Source organism: Ambystoma mexicanum, chromosome 8 (genome assembly GCF_040938575.1).
Source record: "Ambystoma mexicanum isolate Mex_15411 chromosome 8, UKY_AmexF1_1, whole genome shotgun sequence".
In the NCBI taxonomy this organism is placed as follows: Eukaryota; Metazoa; Chordata; class Amphibia; order Caudata; family Ambystomatidae; genus Ambystoma; species Ambystoma mexicanum.
The window spans coordinates 322,600,769-322,617,096 of NC_090929.1; the positions used below are offsets into that span (position 1 = coordinate 322,600,769).

General features: G+C 46.0%; 1 protein-coding gene across 3 annotated transcripts in view; it reads left to right on the forward strand.

Annotated features, from left to right (window-relative positions):
• The window catches only part of NPDC1 (neural proliferation, differentiation and control 1), a 716,939-nt gene extending 706,587 nt beyond the window's left edge, over positions 1–10,352 (forward strand). For all 3 annotated transcript variants that reach the window (XM_069609739.1, XM_069609738.1, XM_069609740.1), the window contains one exon: positions 6,783–10,352. In XM_069609739.1, the coding sequence (XP_069465840.1) occupies positions 6,783–6,857 (75 nt within the window). In that variant the 3' untranslated portion in view covers positions 6,858–10,352. The remainder of the gene's footprint in view (positions 1–6,782) is intronic.
• Positions 10,353–16,328: the final 5,976 nt, after the last annotated feature.

The following is a 16,328-nucleotide window of genomic DNA, read 5'->3' on the forward strand; positions in this document are numbered from 1 at the left end:
AGGACCTGCGCTCATGTCTTCCGCAATGTGTGTGTTTAAGAAGATGGAGGGGCGATCGAAGCAAGTCATTGGAGAACGCAGCAGAGTGTGTGTGATTTATATGCGTTGGGAAGTTGTGTGTATTTATGTGCCATTTATATGTTAACAGGGTAAAGGTGCGCTGTGGCGATTGTGGTTTGACTAGTTGTGTATAAGGCAAAATGTACTAATTAGTGCATGGCAGGGTTAGGTCGATGCGTGGGGTGTCTCGATGCCATGTGTGCGTGCGTGCGTGCGTGTGTGTGGTGGATGAATGGGAAGTTTGGTTGTGTGGCTATCCGCGTGGGGAACGAGTGTTGTACATGTGGGGAATGCTGTGTGGTGTGGATGAATGGGGACGCACACAGCTTGTGGAATGAGTGTGTGGTTACTGGATGTGCTGTGAAGGAGTTCAGAACGTTGGTGAGTGCGTGCGTGCGTGTGTGTACACCTCTTTGCCTATGAAGCTACCGCTACCCCCACACACACCTCCTCAATGAGAATACCCCAGAGCGTGGCCGCTGCCTCCCCGCCTTGCACCGCACTCTTGGTCTGGAAGGCGTTCTCTGAAGATGGCCCGTGGATGGGCTGTACCCCGACATATTAACTCGTCTCATTGTCGGGCTCTCTTCATCCACTCCTCCCAGCTTTCATGACCTCTTGTCACAAGTTAAAGCATGAAAAGCACAGAGGGTCCCCGGGGGTCCTCGACGCTGGCTTTCACATGGTAATGCCGCCGCTGATGGGAGCAGAGGGGCTGTTTACAGTCCCATTAAACGCTTGTTTGCCGCACACTGGCAGTCTGGGGGAGCGAGCGGCCAGTTCCTGTCACATCTTGGGCTGTACGTCCGGCCCTTCTGTTTGCACCCCTCCCTGAAAGGTAACAGGGGGGTTTACAGGAGTGGTGGGGCCATAAGGGTCATTTCCCTTCCAGGCCCCCCTGCTGGCAGCACTGGGCCACACCAGCACTTCTGGACCCCTCGCTGGGATCCTTTTCTTGTCCCCGAGACAGGTCTCCGCACAGATACCACCAGGAACCCCCATAAAAGGGCGAGAGATCACTGCAACAAAAGCAGCAACCATTGGTCCATAATTACACCATTACCAGCCGATTCGATGCCGAGCGTTCTATTGTCATGGCAAATATAAACAGTTATGTGGCAAAGCTGAGCAGAGGGCGCAATTCTGCATCTGCGCACGGTCCAGTGGTGCACGTGCTGCTGCAGGGACATGATGGGGGAAGGGGCATGAAGTACTAGAGAGACCTGATTGCCAACTGTGAAACTGACCACCCCATGACCCAATCCCGACTTCACATAGAGCAAAATAGAGTGATCCTCTGCAAATCAAAATATCCCAAAGTGTCTCAGTTTCATTATGGCTCAAAATCGTGGAAAATCGCATCTGTTAATCTGGTCCAGGCCATAACCTGCCGCCTTATTATTTTTTTATTTTGATTTATTTGCTGTTACAGGAATTGTTTGTTTTTTAATTGCGTAGTTGTTTGTCTTAGTTGCGTATTTATAACACGCTTAAATACCCAGAGGTTTCTAAGTGTGGACCTGTGGATGAACCTGTGTTGCTTCGTGTCCTCTTGCTTCCAATGCGAGCACGTTGCCGCTGAGCTATTCTCCCGGGACAATTTGGTTCAGCATGGTACGTTTCCTACCAAAACACTGTTGCAAATTGGTACAGCAATGCCCTCGCCCGTTGGCAGACACTTTCAGCAGAGAGGCCGAGTTTTGGAATTGGGCCAGAGCAAGACAGCGCTCTGCTCCTGCAAAAATGCCATGCAGGGATGTCATTTAGAGCTTGCCAGGGGTCACACTTCCGACTATGTATTTTGCTTTTCTCAAGTTGCAGTTATAGCATGTTCTTTTTCAGCCAATACATATGGTGATCCATTGTTGTATTAAATTCATATCACGTTACAGTGATATTGTAACCATATTTTTCATAGTGTACTTAGAAACAATGCTATGTGATGCCACTTCCTGTTTTGTCAAGGGATAAACCGTCGTGTTCCCTCGCTTCCCGTAATGTCACTTCGGGGTGGAGTGAAATTACATCACTTCCTTTGATGCCATCAGAGGTCAATGGTCATGGGGTGTCAGGTCCGCTACCCCTGGCATTTTGGTGAAATGACGTCCCTGAAAAATGGTCTTGCCTGAGTGCTTCTTCTGTGCAGACCTAAGGCCCAACCAACTACCGTTACACGTCTTTCGGTTCCTATACCATAAATCAGCCTTCTTTTAAGCGCCAAAAATCCACGCCGTCCTTCTGCCGAGTGGCGTGTCTATAGGTCGTTCACTTGACACAATGTGCAGTGCAAGACATTCATATTTATTTAAGATGGTGAGGGGGCTTATGCCTGCCCCTTGATTGATCAGATGCTCTTCCCCGGGCGCTAATGGAGCTTTGCGCTTAGCAACTGAAGTGCCACATCTACGGTGTGACTAGTTCGTCCAGTCTTGCCTTTATTATATGTATTCTGGTGTAATTTGTGTTTTCTCATTTATAAATGCAGAAAAACATGTCCCAGTCGGCGAAGCATAAACGGTGCTGGATTGCAGATTCAACATGTTTTTGTTTTGTCATGTTAGTTAAAAAAAATGTACACTATAAGGTATAATGATTCCTACAACCAGTGCTGAAAATAGAAACTATTTACTGGGGGATCCCACCAGCGACCGCCAGGGGGTTGGGAAGTTATGCTGTGGCAAGCTGCAAGGGGCAGGGGGGTTGATTTTTCTCAAGTCCCCCAGATCCTAGCAAGGCCATTCACAGGCATCCAGAACAGACGTTAAAGTAGTCTTGCGGTTAAATATCTCGACCCTGGCTCTGGTGCCACTGGTTCGAATCACTTCTCGGCAATGCTTCAACAGATCAAGAGCATTGAAAGACTTGAAGGGTGCATATACATTTCCGGGCAGACATTTTTTGCCGGATCTCAGATCTGGGAAAATCCGTCCCAATTAGCAGCACTGCATACTGCACGAACGAGTTTAAAAAAGTGGGTTTTGAGGAGTGATTTGTCTTTTTCTGCTCCATTTTTTAACTGTTACTTGTCTGGAACATTGCCTTGTGATGGCATTACCACTTAGGTGAATTTGTCCTATGGGGCTTATGTTCTAGAAGTAAATCTGCTGGTCTCAGGTTGCAAAGTGGAGAAACACTGACTTTAGGCCTGGAAAGGCTTCATCATGAAACTCGGTGACTTGCAGGGCCATCAACAATGTCCCGAAGGGCTGCCTTAGGTCTTCAGGCCTTTTGTTGTGCAACACTGCATTTGGGGGTCCAAGAATGCTACTCTCACCCCTCACAGCTGCAGCACACCTGAAATCCCAGAAGTTTCCCTCTCGTGTCCGGAGATCGGGAGAAACCCCAGAAAACCAGGAGTCTCGTGGCCAATCCCAGAGGTTTAGGCATCTATGGAGTCCCATCTGACACGGGGAAATTTGAGAGCTTTGTGAGGTGTTGTGGACAGATTAAAGGTGTGACCAAACATCAAAAAGGAGCAAAGCGACTATAGACATGAAGAGGTCTTGAACGTTATCCATCGGCCCGTGCTGTCCGCCACCTACCAGCATCTTTTTCTTCTTATTATACAATTCTTGTCACGCGCAACACGCCTGTAGGCCTCAATGCGCAACATGCCTGTAGGCCTCAATGCGCATCTGAAAGGCGCGGGCAATATTGCATACACTTCTGGTACTTGCCGCTAGAAGGTCACTCACGATAAGCTGTGGAGCTTAAGGCATGAGCGCATAGTAGAGGCAGGTGGTTTCGTGGATCCTCAGAGGACAAATATCCTCAATATCGTGCACAGGTGCTGTTACAGAAATAATAAAAGTGTGTGCAAGGAACAAAGGGAAACTTTCTTAAAACAAAATCTACTGCACAGTAACATCCGCCGCTTTCTGAATCCACCACCCAGAATTTGCAGGATTTCTCTGTTCCTTCATCAACCAGTGTCTGACTTTTTCTGAATAGCACACTTATTACACTGGTGCTTAAATTTTGCCAGCATTTTGTTTAACCTCATTGGTTTGTGTTCCCCCGTAATGGTCTGTCTTTAGTCCAATGACTCAACTAAATATTCATAGGAACCTTTGAACTTGCCCTGCTACCACTTGCATGTCAGCGAGTGAGAATAGCCCAGTCAACATGTGTAACATGGCTATCCGTCATAAACATTTTACAGAGTGTCACTAATCACGTTTGCTCAATTCTTTCAGCCAAACAGAATGCAAGCATGCCACTGTGATAGAAAGTATTCATTCAGAAGAAAACACATTCAAAGGAGAATTTGATATAAGTAAATAATAAGCCATTTACTACAAAATTAATTGTCCAAAAGAGCTTGTTCAAATATTTAAATTTCTGCTTGTCCAAGTTTTCCAAAAGAAAAATATGATTAATTTGTCTTGTCAAATACATTTGCCAACACGCACCATAAACTCGATTGCCGGGCCCGGCAAGTATATGGCGTTACGGATGGCGAAGTCACAAATTAAGGTATGGAGTGCCTCTGTTGGTGAACGGATTCAACAAGACAGCAGAGTAATAGGTTTCTTTTGGAAGCCGCCTACAAACAGGAATTCATGTATTTGGATACATTCTTTGCAACACTCGATGCTACCCAAACTTTTGAATCTCCAAGGAGGGGAACGTGAGGGTGTTTTGGAGCATAAGTCCATTGAAGTCAAATTATAGACATTTGGCTTATGACGAGCGTGAGAGTGAAAGAGCAGGATGCCTTCAAAATGAGAGTGGGGCGGCAACGTAGCCCCATTTGTACGTTTGCATAAGTCAAGTGCCATGTTGGTCTCCAGACTAAGGCTGTGCGCTTTCCAGAGACCCAAAACTCTGAGTGCAAAATCTTAGAACCAGTAGTCGATCGCCTGCATTTCTAACTCAACCAGGTCTCCTCCAGCCGGATAAGGAATTGTTAGTTTTAAGGGTCTGCAATGGTTATTTGTAGAGTTTTAATTTTGGTGAAGCACTTGCCAGTGTTTCACCTATTATCTGACAAGAGCATATCATTCAGAAATAAATGTGCTTTTTTTTTTAATCCAGTGTACTTCAGGGATGGAATTATTTGTATTAATACTTGTAGTAAACTTAGTATGTTTTATTAACTGTAATGCATATGCATCAGCTGGTGGTAACTGAGCTTGTATGATAACAACATGACAATGGGTGTTCTCTGTTAGAAGAATTCAATATCTGACATAATAAAATATTCAATATAAGAACATTCTTTTAGTGTGCAAGTCCTGACCATGATTACATTTAGATTCAAATTAGATATTAGGTTAATATTTACAAAGTGCTGAAGCTTGTTGACTGTTAAGGGAGATATGTACATATTATCTTTCTTTTGTATGACATCGTCTGGGTCACTTGTCATTGTATCAATATCACATGCATTCTACAGTCCTTTGCAAACTGCTTGAATCACATCGCAAACCCATTCAGTAATTGATTTGCTTTGTGTGTGATCACTCTGATATGTCTGTATTCATACACGCACTTATTATCTGCTCCCCTGACTGTGAAAGCATGTGCTCAAGAATGGGCCCCAGTCCTTACTTTTCAGTCCAGCTACCTCAGTGGTGGAGCCTCCTCCAGCCCCACCCCCTCCATTCTGTATTCTATGTGATAAAGCTTGTATACTGTGCCCTGTCATCGCTGCAGTGGTTTCAAAGCTCTAAGGCTGGCCTGGAAGTTGGCGCTGTGCCCTCTGCAGCGGTATCGAGATCACAGACTGTGAAAGACCAAGCAAATATATGGGGTGTGTAGGGTGGGTGAAAGAGGGTTAAGATCAAGTAAAGGGGACTCAATGTTGGGTGAGGTAGGCTGAGGGGAGACAGTGTGTTTGTGTGTGATAGTCTGGGTGTTTGCTCATCCAGCCTACATGGATCTTGGACCCAGAGTATGGAGCATTTAGAGGGTAAATTCAAAGGTGTCTCTAGGAGCAGGGAGTATTTATTTAAAGCCAGTTTTTAAGTCATAGTAAAAACTTGTATTAGCAGAACTAATTGATGTTAAATAATTTCCATACATACCGTTACTGTGACTACCGGAAAATTCCTATATATTTAAAGGCAGTTTTAAAGAAAAATACATAAGTATTGCTGCTCCCAACGTACAGTTGAGCGTAGCATAGTGAATGCATAGCACTTTGGGAATTTCATGACTGAAGGAAGGGACCACACATAACCTCACTGCCCTCTGACACTACCCAGTCGCGCGTGATGTGATAAAGGTAGAACTTCAATAGAGAAAATGTATAAACATGATAACAAATAGTATAAAAGGGCCAAAACTGCATGTTACTGAAAAAAGCATAAAGAAGAAGCAATCTAAAAGTAAGGACACTTAAAACATGATATTTGTGCATGTAAGGGAAATTATGAAGGTCGAGCATAGCTGGGGAAGCAAGGGGGCGCTGCGCATAGGAACACACCCAAGAGATTGCGAGTAAGGTGGCGCTGGAGTAGATGAGAAGCATGAGCAGTAGGGAGCTCCAGAGGGGGAGAATTAGGGATCGGCGATGATACTGGATGCAGAACATATTTGCATGCATTGTAATCAGCAATAAAGGTTTAACTTATATTTTTTGTCTTGCTCCTCAAACTTACTGTCTTGGAGGAGAAATTGGGTTGAGCAATTCCGAGGTCTTGATTTGTTGAAAAACTAGCACGTGTTGCATGTTGCTGCTGGCGGTGATGGCTTTCCTTTTGCTTCCTTCCCTCCAGACCGGCGAGATGGAAGTGAAGAACCCCCTCTTCGACGACTCGAGCCTCCATCACCCGAACTCTAAGCCACAGTAGCGTCCTCTCCAGCCCTCCGCCTCTTATGGAACTGTACACAGAATGAGAGAGAGAGAGGGGCAAGGAGAGGAAGACGAGAAGGCGGGCTTCGGAGAAGGAGCAACTGGTGCACGGATTTCTGAAATCCACTTCAAGACTGTTAGAAAACCTAGAACGTTTAAAGCGAAACAGAAATAGGACCCCGCGCTTGGTAGAACTTTCCAGCAGAAGAGGCTCTTGATATTTCGGGAGGGTGCCCACAAGCATCCTACTTTGGCACTTTCATGTTTGAGGTCTGAGGATTTCACCCCATTCCCTGTTATGCCAAGGACTCCTGGGCAGCAGTCATAAGCCCCCTGACACTGTCCTTAAAGTACTCATTGGAGTGACAGGGATCTCTTAAATTCTGTGATGGGGCAAGTGTGTGCCTCCAAAAACTAGGGCTATTTATTGACAGGGGAACCCTTATTGTCCCGATTATTAAGAAAGGGGTGCATGCCTCCATAAAGTTTGGCATGCTTGGTGTAATGTGTGATGTTCCTCTGTTGGAAAATGCCTGGAACACAAAAGACACACCCTTTGCCGCAAGTGTTTCTGACCACAGGTAACCCCAAATTGCCAATTTCTGCAAATGTTACTGACGACAAGGGACCCTGACTTGACCATGGCTGAAAATGTTGCTGACAACAAGTGCCCTCCCTTCCCCCACTCCTGTTTTAGTTGTATTTTTTATAAACGTGCCACCCCACTGAAGTATTTCGGTCAGACATGTTCAACTGTTAATTCATTTATTTCCTTCTTGCACCTGGCCGTCAGCAAAGGTTGCCAGCTTTGCAAACTCTCGCCTTATGGCGCTTGCATCCACGCATTGTCCCTCTGTGTTTGCAGGAAGAGGGTTTTCATTTTGTTTGCTCATACCTGGATCTTCGCTGCACCAGTGCAGCTATGGGGTATTGTTTGCTCATACCTGGATCTGCGCTGCACCAGTGCAGCTATGGGGTAAGCCGTTCAGCAGGACAACTCCATGTTGCTGGCCGGTGGCAACCCCTTGCTAGGCTCCCCATTAAAGATCAAAGTCCACCAGCATCTGCCAGATTTCATGATCGATTAAGAGTTGAACCTCTAACCAAAGCACCTCATTTATCTAAGCGACTTGCTTGGATGGCAGTATTTACTCAAAAGCCAGGGCCCTCCAAAGAGGCTATGCAATAACCTCTATGCTTTCATCCCTGGAGCCATTAACACTGTTCTCAGAAGACCACCTCCCTTTCAATTAGGACTGGTCATCCAGCAATGCTGCGGTAACTGTTTAGGTGGTGCCCGTAGGTCAGCCTAGTGCAGACTAGTAGTTACTGTCACACCAGTACTCGAGATCAGAAAAGCAAACAATGTAATAGCATGTCATTAATTATAATTGAGGATAAATGCAGTTTCTTTTTTAAACAAAAAAAATCATGCTTTCACAGTTTTATTTTGTAAAGATGGTAGCCCTTTTGTAGATATTGGGCCTCATTACGACCCAGGCGGTAAGTTACCGCCTGGGCCGTGACTTTACCACCATGGCGTAAACTACGTTTACGCCATGGTGGTTGGCGGACTTACCGCCCCATTCCGAGTTTGGCGGGGCGGTAAGTCCCCAATCCCCATTTACCCTTCCCCATTCCCATTTTTGCCCCATAGGGCATAATGGGAGTGGGGAAGGCGTTAATTACGCCACCGTAAATTACGGTGGCGTAATTAACTCCATGGTCCCTTAGCGCCATGGATTTTAACACCTGCTAAAAGCAGGTGTTAAATCCGCCATGGCGCTAAGGGACCTCGTACTCAGGCGGTAAGGGTCGGCGCTGTTTACGGCGCCGTAAACCCCTTACCGCCTGAGTTGTAATGAGGCCCATTATCTCAGCCTACTCCACCCACACCATAAAATATCACCATGTTGGTCGCAATCCCTTTCCAGACCTTCCCTCTGGATTAGCCACGCTTCCACCAGTCTGTCGCCCCACTTTTCTCCCATTCTCATTTGTGGTATTCTGACTCCCCCATTATTCGGTTTCCCTTCCCTAATGTGTCATTTTCATTCATCCACATCCCCCTCTCGTTCCTTACACCATCTCTTCCTCTACTCATTACAATTTCTGAAGAAGTCTCTCGGCGCCCACTTATCAGGGCGCAAGTTGTCTTGTACCCATCTCTGTAGTATGGCCTCCCAGTCTGCACCCCATGATAGTATCTGTCTCAGTTTGGGTCTATTTGACCTAAAACATCTGACCTAATCACATTTGATTGAATTTATTTGACCTTTTTTCTGTCTAAAATGCAGGAGGACCCCCCCAGCAACCCGCCTCACTTCCTCTCTACCTAATCTATACCCTTACCCACCCCCATATATATACTTAATTTAATTTGACCGAAAAAAGGGTCCAATACATTTGATTAAATGTTTTAGGTCAATTGTTTTTAGGTCAATTATGCTACCACCTTTGCCTCAACTCCATAGCACTGCCCTAGGATTTCACCATTTTCTGAGGCTGTCATTTCATCGGCCCCAGTCATTTTAACCCCATCCCTATCTCAGCAATTTAGGTATTCCCCATCATGGTAAATTGACATTCTCATCTTGTTCTGTTAAGTTACTCCAAAGGTTTACCTCCTCTCGCTATGGCACTTCTACCTGAGTTTCACTCGGCTCTTTCCATCTTGTTACTGCCCCAGTATCACTCTCCCCTGTCAGTGTTACTCCCTCAGTCTCTAGCCTCACTTCCTGCTTCTTTAATCCCTGTTTGACTCACCTCTCTATCATGTGACTTCCCTGGTGTCAATCTGCCCTCTCCACCACTCTACTGCCCAGCCGTGATCTCCTATCTCCACTATGTCAAGCTGTAACATGGCCATGTTCTTGTTTACATGATCCTTTCACCATGTTATGCCCCCAGTCGTGTTGCTCGCTTTCCATCATCTGATTTCCAAAGACTTATCGACTTATCATATTATTTAACCCAGTTTTCCATACAGTCTGCCGTACCCCAATCTCGCTCTCTTTTTCTTTCTTTGTCTCTCTCTCTCTCATATCTCTGCACCATGTTCCGTGAAATTCTGCCCTCCCCTGTAATGGTCCAATCATGATCACTCTACACACTCTTTCAGATTGCTTCTGGTTGTTTGCACTTTTTTCTGGAATCAAATTTTAAATATGATTAACAATGAAAGCCCCCCTGGAGCACTCATACAAAGGATGCAGTTGCACGGGGGCGTCACTGCCCTCTACGCCCATGTGATGGATGCCACAAATATTTTCGATGTCCTCAGAGCCCCCAACTTGATATGCAGTCACTCAGCAGACTAATGTGATTTAAATATGCCCCTCAGTATGGTTTGAAAAAGTGTATCCCAAAGTCAAAGTTAATTTGTTAGTCATCTTTTTTCTTTTAATCTATTGGTTCGATAATCAGTTTTCTGTTGGCTTCTCTTGGGGTGTGCCCAATGTTTTAAAAACAATAAATTTCTATGTATATTGCACCCCACATTTTTAATGAGTGTCTTTTCTCGATGGAGGGGGAGCTATTCCCCGCTGAGCCAATGGTATGTTCTTGGATTTGATATTCAATTCTGCTGCCCTTTGCTATGGTGTCTGGCTGTGAATGGTCCTGCAAGAAAGGCTGGTTGACTTTGGAAAGTAGAGACAGAGGGAACGATGCAAGATTGTTAAGCCGTGCAGATCAGAAGCAACTGGTCCTCGTGGGCACACAGGTTTCTGGGGGATTTGTGTAGAAGGCACTGGAGACATGTGTATGAGTTCATGTCTCTCGGGTATGAGGCGGGTTGGACTAGGTCTGTGTTATAGAAGCTGCTGGGAGAGATGCATGTTTAGTCTTTATTGCGGCGGCAAGAGCCCACTACTGGTGTTCATTTGCAATGTGTGAGTGGCTTTGTCGATGTGAGTAGTGTATGTTGGGAAGTAAGATGTTGAGTGGGTTAATGAGGGTTACAGACAGTTGAGTCGCCAATAGCCGCTCGAAGCATCCTAGCCAATGTTGCTGCGCGTGGGTCTAATTGTTCTCCACATAGAGATTATAGTGACAATATGACAATGGACTTCCCAGCTTGACTCACAGATGACCTCCTGGAGCAAACCTCACAGGTGACCCCAGCCAAGAGCAAATATCATAGTAGGAACATCAACAGGATTCTGTTGTCCCCTGTCCCTCTCCCCCCGGGTCCAGTACAGATCTACAAATGGACCAACTACGAGAGCAGGTGTCATAGTGCCAACGTTACAGGGGGCTCCTCAGGAGAAACTCAATACAGTGCCGATATCACAGTTGACCCTCTGGGAGCAACTACAATACAAATGTCAGGATGGGCCTCTTTCAGAGCAAGATGGCCCTATGGCAGTGACAAATGGGCCAGTGTCTGTGTAAACATATTGCAGTGAGGAGGTGCATCTCCATGCAGAGTCCGGGGAAGGAAACACGACACAAGCTGTAGTCTGTAGGGCTTTGTTCCCCGAAGGCGTTCAACCTACCAGCGCATTGAGGTCAGACCAATGATATATGGAGCGCTATATAAATGCCAAATAACATAACATTGCCCTCAGTGGTTGAGCTGCCCTGATAGGTTATAACAAACATTTCGGAGTACAGATGCCAGCGGCTTTGAATTACATCCTGCAGTAAACATTATTGGCCTTAATCCCACTGTAGATATTGAGGGAGTTGCTTTTGGCGGGGGACAGAGCTGTGTAGCAAAAACGTACAGAGGAGTTTGAACAGTTTAGTAAATAACTAGGACATGTGTGATGTACTGACGATTAGGTGATCTTGTTCCAGAGTTTGGCTGGTTTGTGAAAGAAAGCAGTTCTTTGTGTTTTGAACGACTTTCTTTTGAAAGTCTAGAGTTTGGTGCTCTGGATTTGGTTGATCGGAATGGAACTTTTTTTTAATGGGGGGGACCGCCACCATACACCCCCCTCCTTGCCCTAAACCCGCAATCCCTACTCTGACGTACACATACACATTTTCATATACATGTATATGTATTTTGTCTAATGGACCAAAAGTGTTCGACCAAACTGCAGACTTTCAAAAGAAAGTATTTTAAGCAATGAGGCCAGAGAAAGCAGAGCCCCCATGCCTCTTTCTGATGCATTGTGGAATTATTACCATATATTGCTACTTGAGCTGAGTGGTTTTTGTGTGGTGGTGTGTGATTTTCAATTGAATGAACTGAATTTTTTGTATGTATGTGTGTGTGTGTGTATGGGATTTATAAAGTGCAAACCTAGTTGGGAAGCCGACTTTGGGGACGCAACCAGAATGCTACACGGATGAGTGAAGGGGTAGCAGAGGAGCTGCGATGGCCAGGGGAGCAGCTAAGGGGGATCTCTAGGAGGAGTGGATTAGGGTTCAGCAGAGAGATCGGCATATGCAAAACGTTATTTTCTTGACAAGTAACCAGTGGAACGCTCGTAATGCTGTGGTGATGTGGTCTCTTCAGTTCAGCTGTAATAGCATTCTTACAGCACTGTTCTGATTTTGTTTGTAGTTTCTTTAGTAGATGTTCTTGGATCCTAACATATATGCTCTCTATGTAATCGATTCTTGATAGTGAATCATATGACTGATTGCCCTTTCTGGGCAGGTGATGGTGTGATTTGTCTGCTCAGTCTGATCAAGCATAAGTGATACTGCAGCATTGAATTGGGGTGTAGTTCACTCTCTATCATGATTCTTCAGCCCTTGACCACTGTAAGGTTTCTGGGCAAGTACTGTGACAAATCGAGGGATTTCGTCCCTTCTCCCCAAGGGGAGGCCCCCCTGAGAGGCTAGGGAGGTGAGCCTGCTTTGCAACACCATCCCTAGGGGTCGAGGCAAGTGGGACCTCACCGGGAGAGACTCCCCTTTGGGGACAAGGACTTCCGATCCTGTGAGGAACTTCCAGATGCCCCCCATGTGATGGTCTAAATGGAATTATCTAACACTCCAAATCAGCAGATGTTCCATAAATGGTACGAAGAGAACATGGACTTATACCATTAACAAAGAAAAAAAGAGCCCATCTCTTTAAATCAAAAACTCTGAATAACTGTGCTAAATACGCTTAAAGAAGAGGACAAGGGGGAGGGAGAGAGAGAAAGAAGCCCCTGTTCAGAGAAAGTCTGAGGAAGGCACAGCTAACGCAGGCCGTGGAGCAAGCAAGTTTCAGAATTGCTTCTGAAAGGAGCAAGAGATACTGAAGGGTCAGCATGTGTGAGCAAGCAGAAGCCAGTAAGACTGGAACTGAGACCTTGGTGGTGGTGTGACCGTGCAGGCAGTCTCCTCTACTACGCTGATATCACTGCACCAACGAACCGGCTCATGGGCCGAGTACCAGTAATGATAGCGAGATGCAGGGGAGCAGAAGGAAAGGCATCTGAAGCGGGTGTCACAGAGAACAAAGACCGAGATGAAGAGAAGGACCAAGAAGGTCTTGTACACCTACAGGTACCAGAGACATTCGCCCTCGAGACTGAAGGTAAAGGGGAGAACGGAAATACCAGGAAGGAAAAGGGATTTGTTATAGCATCAGAGATACCCAGTACAAATGACGAGACTGTGAAAATCCAATTAATGAAATGGAACTTTATTTTGAGGGAGAGAAACAATTACTACCTTGGTAAAAGGGTGAAATAATAACCCAGACTCTAATACAAATCGAAACACAAGAGAGATAATTGTGCATTAGAGACCCGGTGGTTCCTAGCATAGACTGTATAATAATAATAATAATAATAATTTGGCATTTATATAGCGCTACGAACCCTCAGGTATCTGAGCGCTGCTTATTATTACCCACGGTGTGTGGTGCTCATTTATCGACCTCGGAAGGATGAAACGCTGAGTTTGGCGCTGCCGGGATTCGAACCTGCATTTGCAGGCTCTGCACTGATGTCAAAGCGAGCGCTCTACTCGCTGTGCCACTTGACCGGCTATACAAAGAAGTCCTGAGAAGGAGAAGTTGAATCACAGCTGTGTAAAAATCCAAAGTCTCAGATGAAAAGACACTACATCAAACCTCTCAGAATCCTATAGGAAAGAGAAAAGGATTCTGACCAGAACCAAGCAACCATTAATAAAAGGATTTAGAAAGACTATCAATCCTGTCAGAGAGTTACAACATCCTGCCAGGAACAGCGGCTCCAGCAGGCAGACTTGTAGTTTGCTGGTCCGGAAACAAGGGTGCCGGTGAGAGAACCTGAGCATACGTCCGTTGATGTTTGTTGTAACTCCATGTTTTAGATAATTGTTAATAAAACAGTACTTTGCATCTTCCTGAGTTGTTTCGGTTATTTGGATTTTGAATGATTATGTGTAATCCCATCCATGACATATGCACGTTCCTAAAGGGCACTAAACTCAATACATCTGTTTAAGGGTAATCTGTTGAGATTTACTGTGTGTGCTCATTGTGGGCTTCCGATCACTCTCACCCCTCCTGAGACTTAGGGCCTCATCACGAGTTAGGCGGTAACCCTTAAATGCGGCGGGAATGCTATTACCGCTGCATTTAAGGGTCTGCCAAATCATGGGCTTGACAGATTTACCCCCTCTGAGCTGGGGGCAAATCTGCAGCGATTTTGCCAATTTTCAGCGCTATTACTTGTGTAATAGCGCCAAACATTCCCCATTGGGCCCAATGGGGAATGGGAAATTCCTGAATGGGGAATGGGGCTAATAGCGCCGGGGGGTTTGGCGGTAGGGTTTATAGCCCCGGCAGTAATACTGCCGGGGTTAGCGCCCAACTCGTGATGAGGCCCTTAGTCTTGACCACCTGCCTAGCTACCGTAGATTGGTCTGGTTTGTCCAGAAGGTTCCCCTGTTCCAGTAAACTAGGATGGCCTCCTAAACTTCGCCCACCAGGTAAGAGTTTTGAAATCATTCATAACAACTTCTTCGGATGTGATCGGAGAGAAGGAGGAGAAAAAGGCAGAGGGAGGATGGGAAGCCATGGGTGTTAAAGGGATGGGAGGGGCAGGGGGAAGAGGAAGAGAGAGAGCTCAGGATATCCTGAGATTTTGCAGTGAAGTGAGTGGCCAATGCATTACAGAGGGCCTAGGAGGGAAGAGGCGAGGTGGAGACTGCTGAAGGGTTGGCTAATTCCTTGCAGATTTTAAAGAGTTCAGCCGTGTTGTTGGAAGCACCAGAGATGGGTGCCTGGACGTGGGCCCTTTTCTTGGAACAGATAATAAGTCTGTATTGTCTTTGGAAAAGGCGACAGGCCAGTTTGTCGGTGGTTGAGCCTGAGGTCTGCCACTTCTGTTCCACCGCTCTGCACTTGAGTTTCAGGCCTGCAAGTGCAGAGTTGTACCAGGTGTTACGCTTGGTGACATATTTCAAGCGGATCCTCATGACTGGGGCAAGAGTGTCGAGAGTGTTAGTGATGGCAAGGTGGAGGTTGCTGAGAGCGGAGTCCGAGATAGAGTCTGCAGTGGGGGATGAAGGTGGATGCAAAGGCAGCAGCTGACACTTGTTTTATCAGGTGGATGTTCGTGAACATGGTTAGCAGAGCTGGGGAGGTGTGGTTGGGTGGCAGAGAGGACCCAGGTGTGAGGAGAGAAGGGATGTCTGACCAATAGAGTGGGGTGGTGAGTGTGGGGGGCAAAATACCATGCATCAAGGCATCGAGAGTGTGTCCAGCTGAGCGGGTAGGACCGGAGTTGAGAATGGAGAGGAAGAGCGAGTGGCAGAGGTCACGGAAGAGAGTAGACGCAGTGAATGATGAGTCTAGATGGATGCTGAAGTCACCCAGGAGAAGGAGTTTAGAGGTGGATGAGGGCAGAGATGAGGAGAAATCAGCCCATTCTGAGAGGAACAGGGTGATAGAGCTAGGTGGCCTGTAGACAGTGGCAATGGTCAGTGAGGAGGTGGGAGAGATGACCAACATGCAGACCAGTGAAGAGGAGGTCCCAAATAAAGCCTGCACTCCAATCGCCCATTTTGAAGTACCAGGAACATTCACACCAAGATATGTGACGTATGATGAGCAAATAAACCAGCAGAGAGCCGCGGTAGGGCTCTGCCCAGTGCCTTTTAAAAGCACAGCACCTATTGACGTACCAGTACCAAGGAAATCATGGACAGTAAGATATTCATTGAGAAAACCATACCAACAAATGAAACGAAATGAAGATCTGTGTACAGTCCCTGAAGAAACCAAAAAGGCCTTAATGGAAGATGAATGGTGATGTCACAAGAACCTGGACTGACTCACAGATAGAAGAAATGATGACCAGAGAATGACGCAAAGAGATGAAACCCCATGAACAAGGATATTGTGGACCTAAAGTGAAAGGACAATGTAAAAATGTAAGAAGCTTAAGCTGTAAGTAAGACGAAGGCATTCGACCAGTTCACACCTGTAAATATGATTGGAACCGCAAGAAAGCTAAGAAAACAGTGTGGCTTGCTATGCTTAGTAGAAGAATAGTGCGGCAAGTGCCACTATACATAATCTACC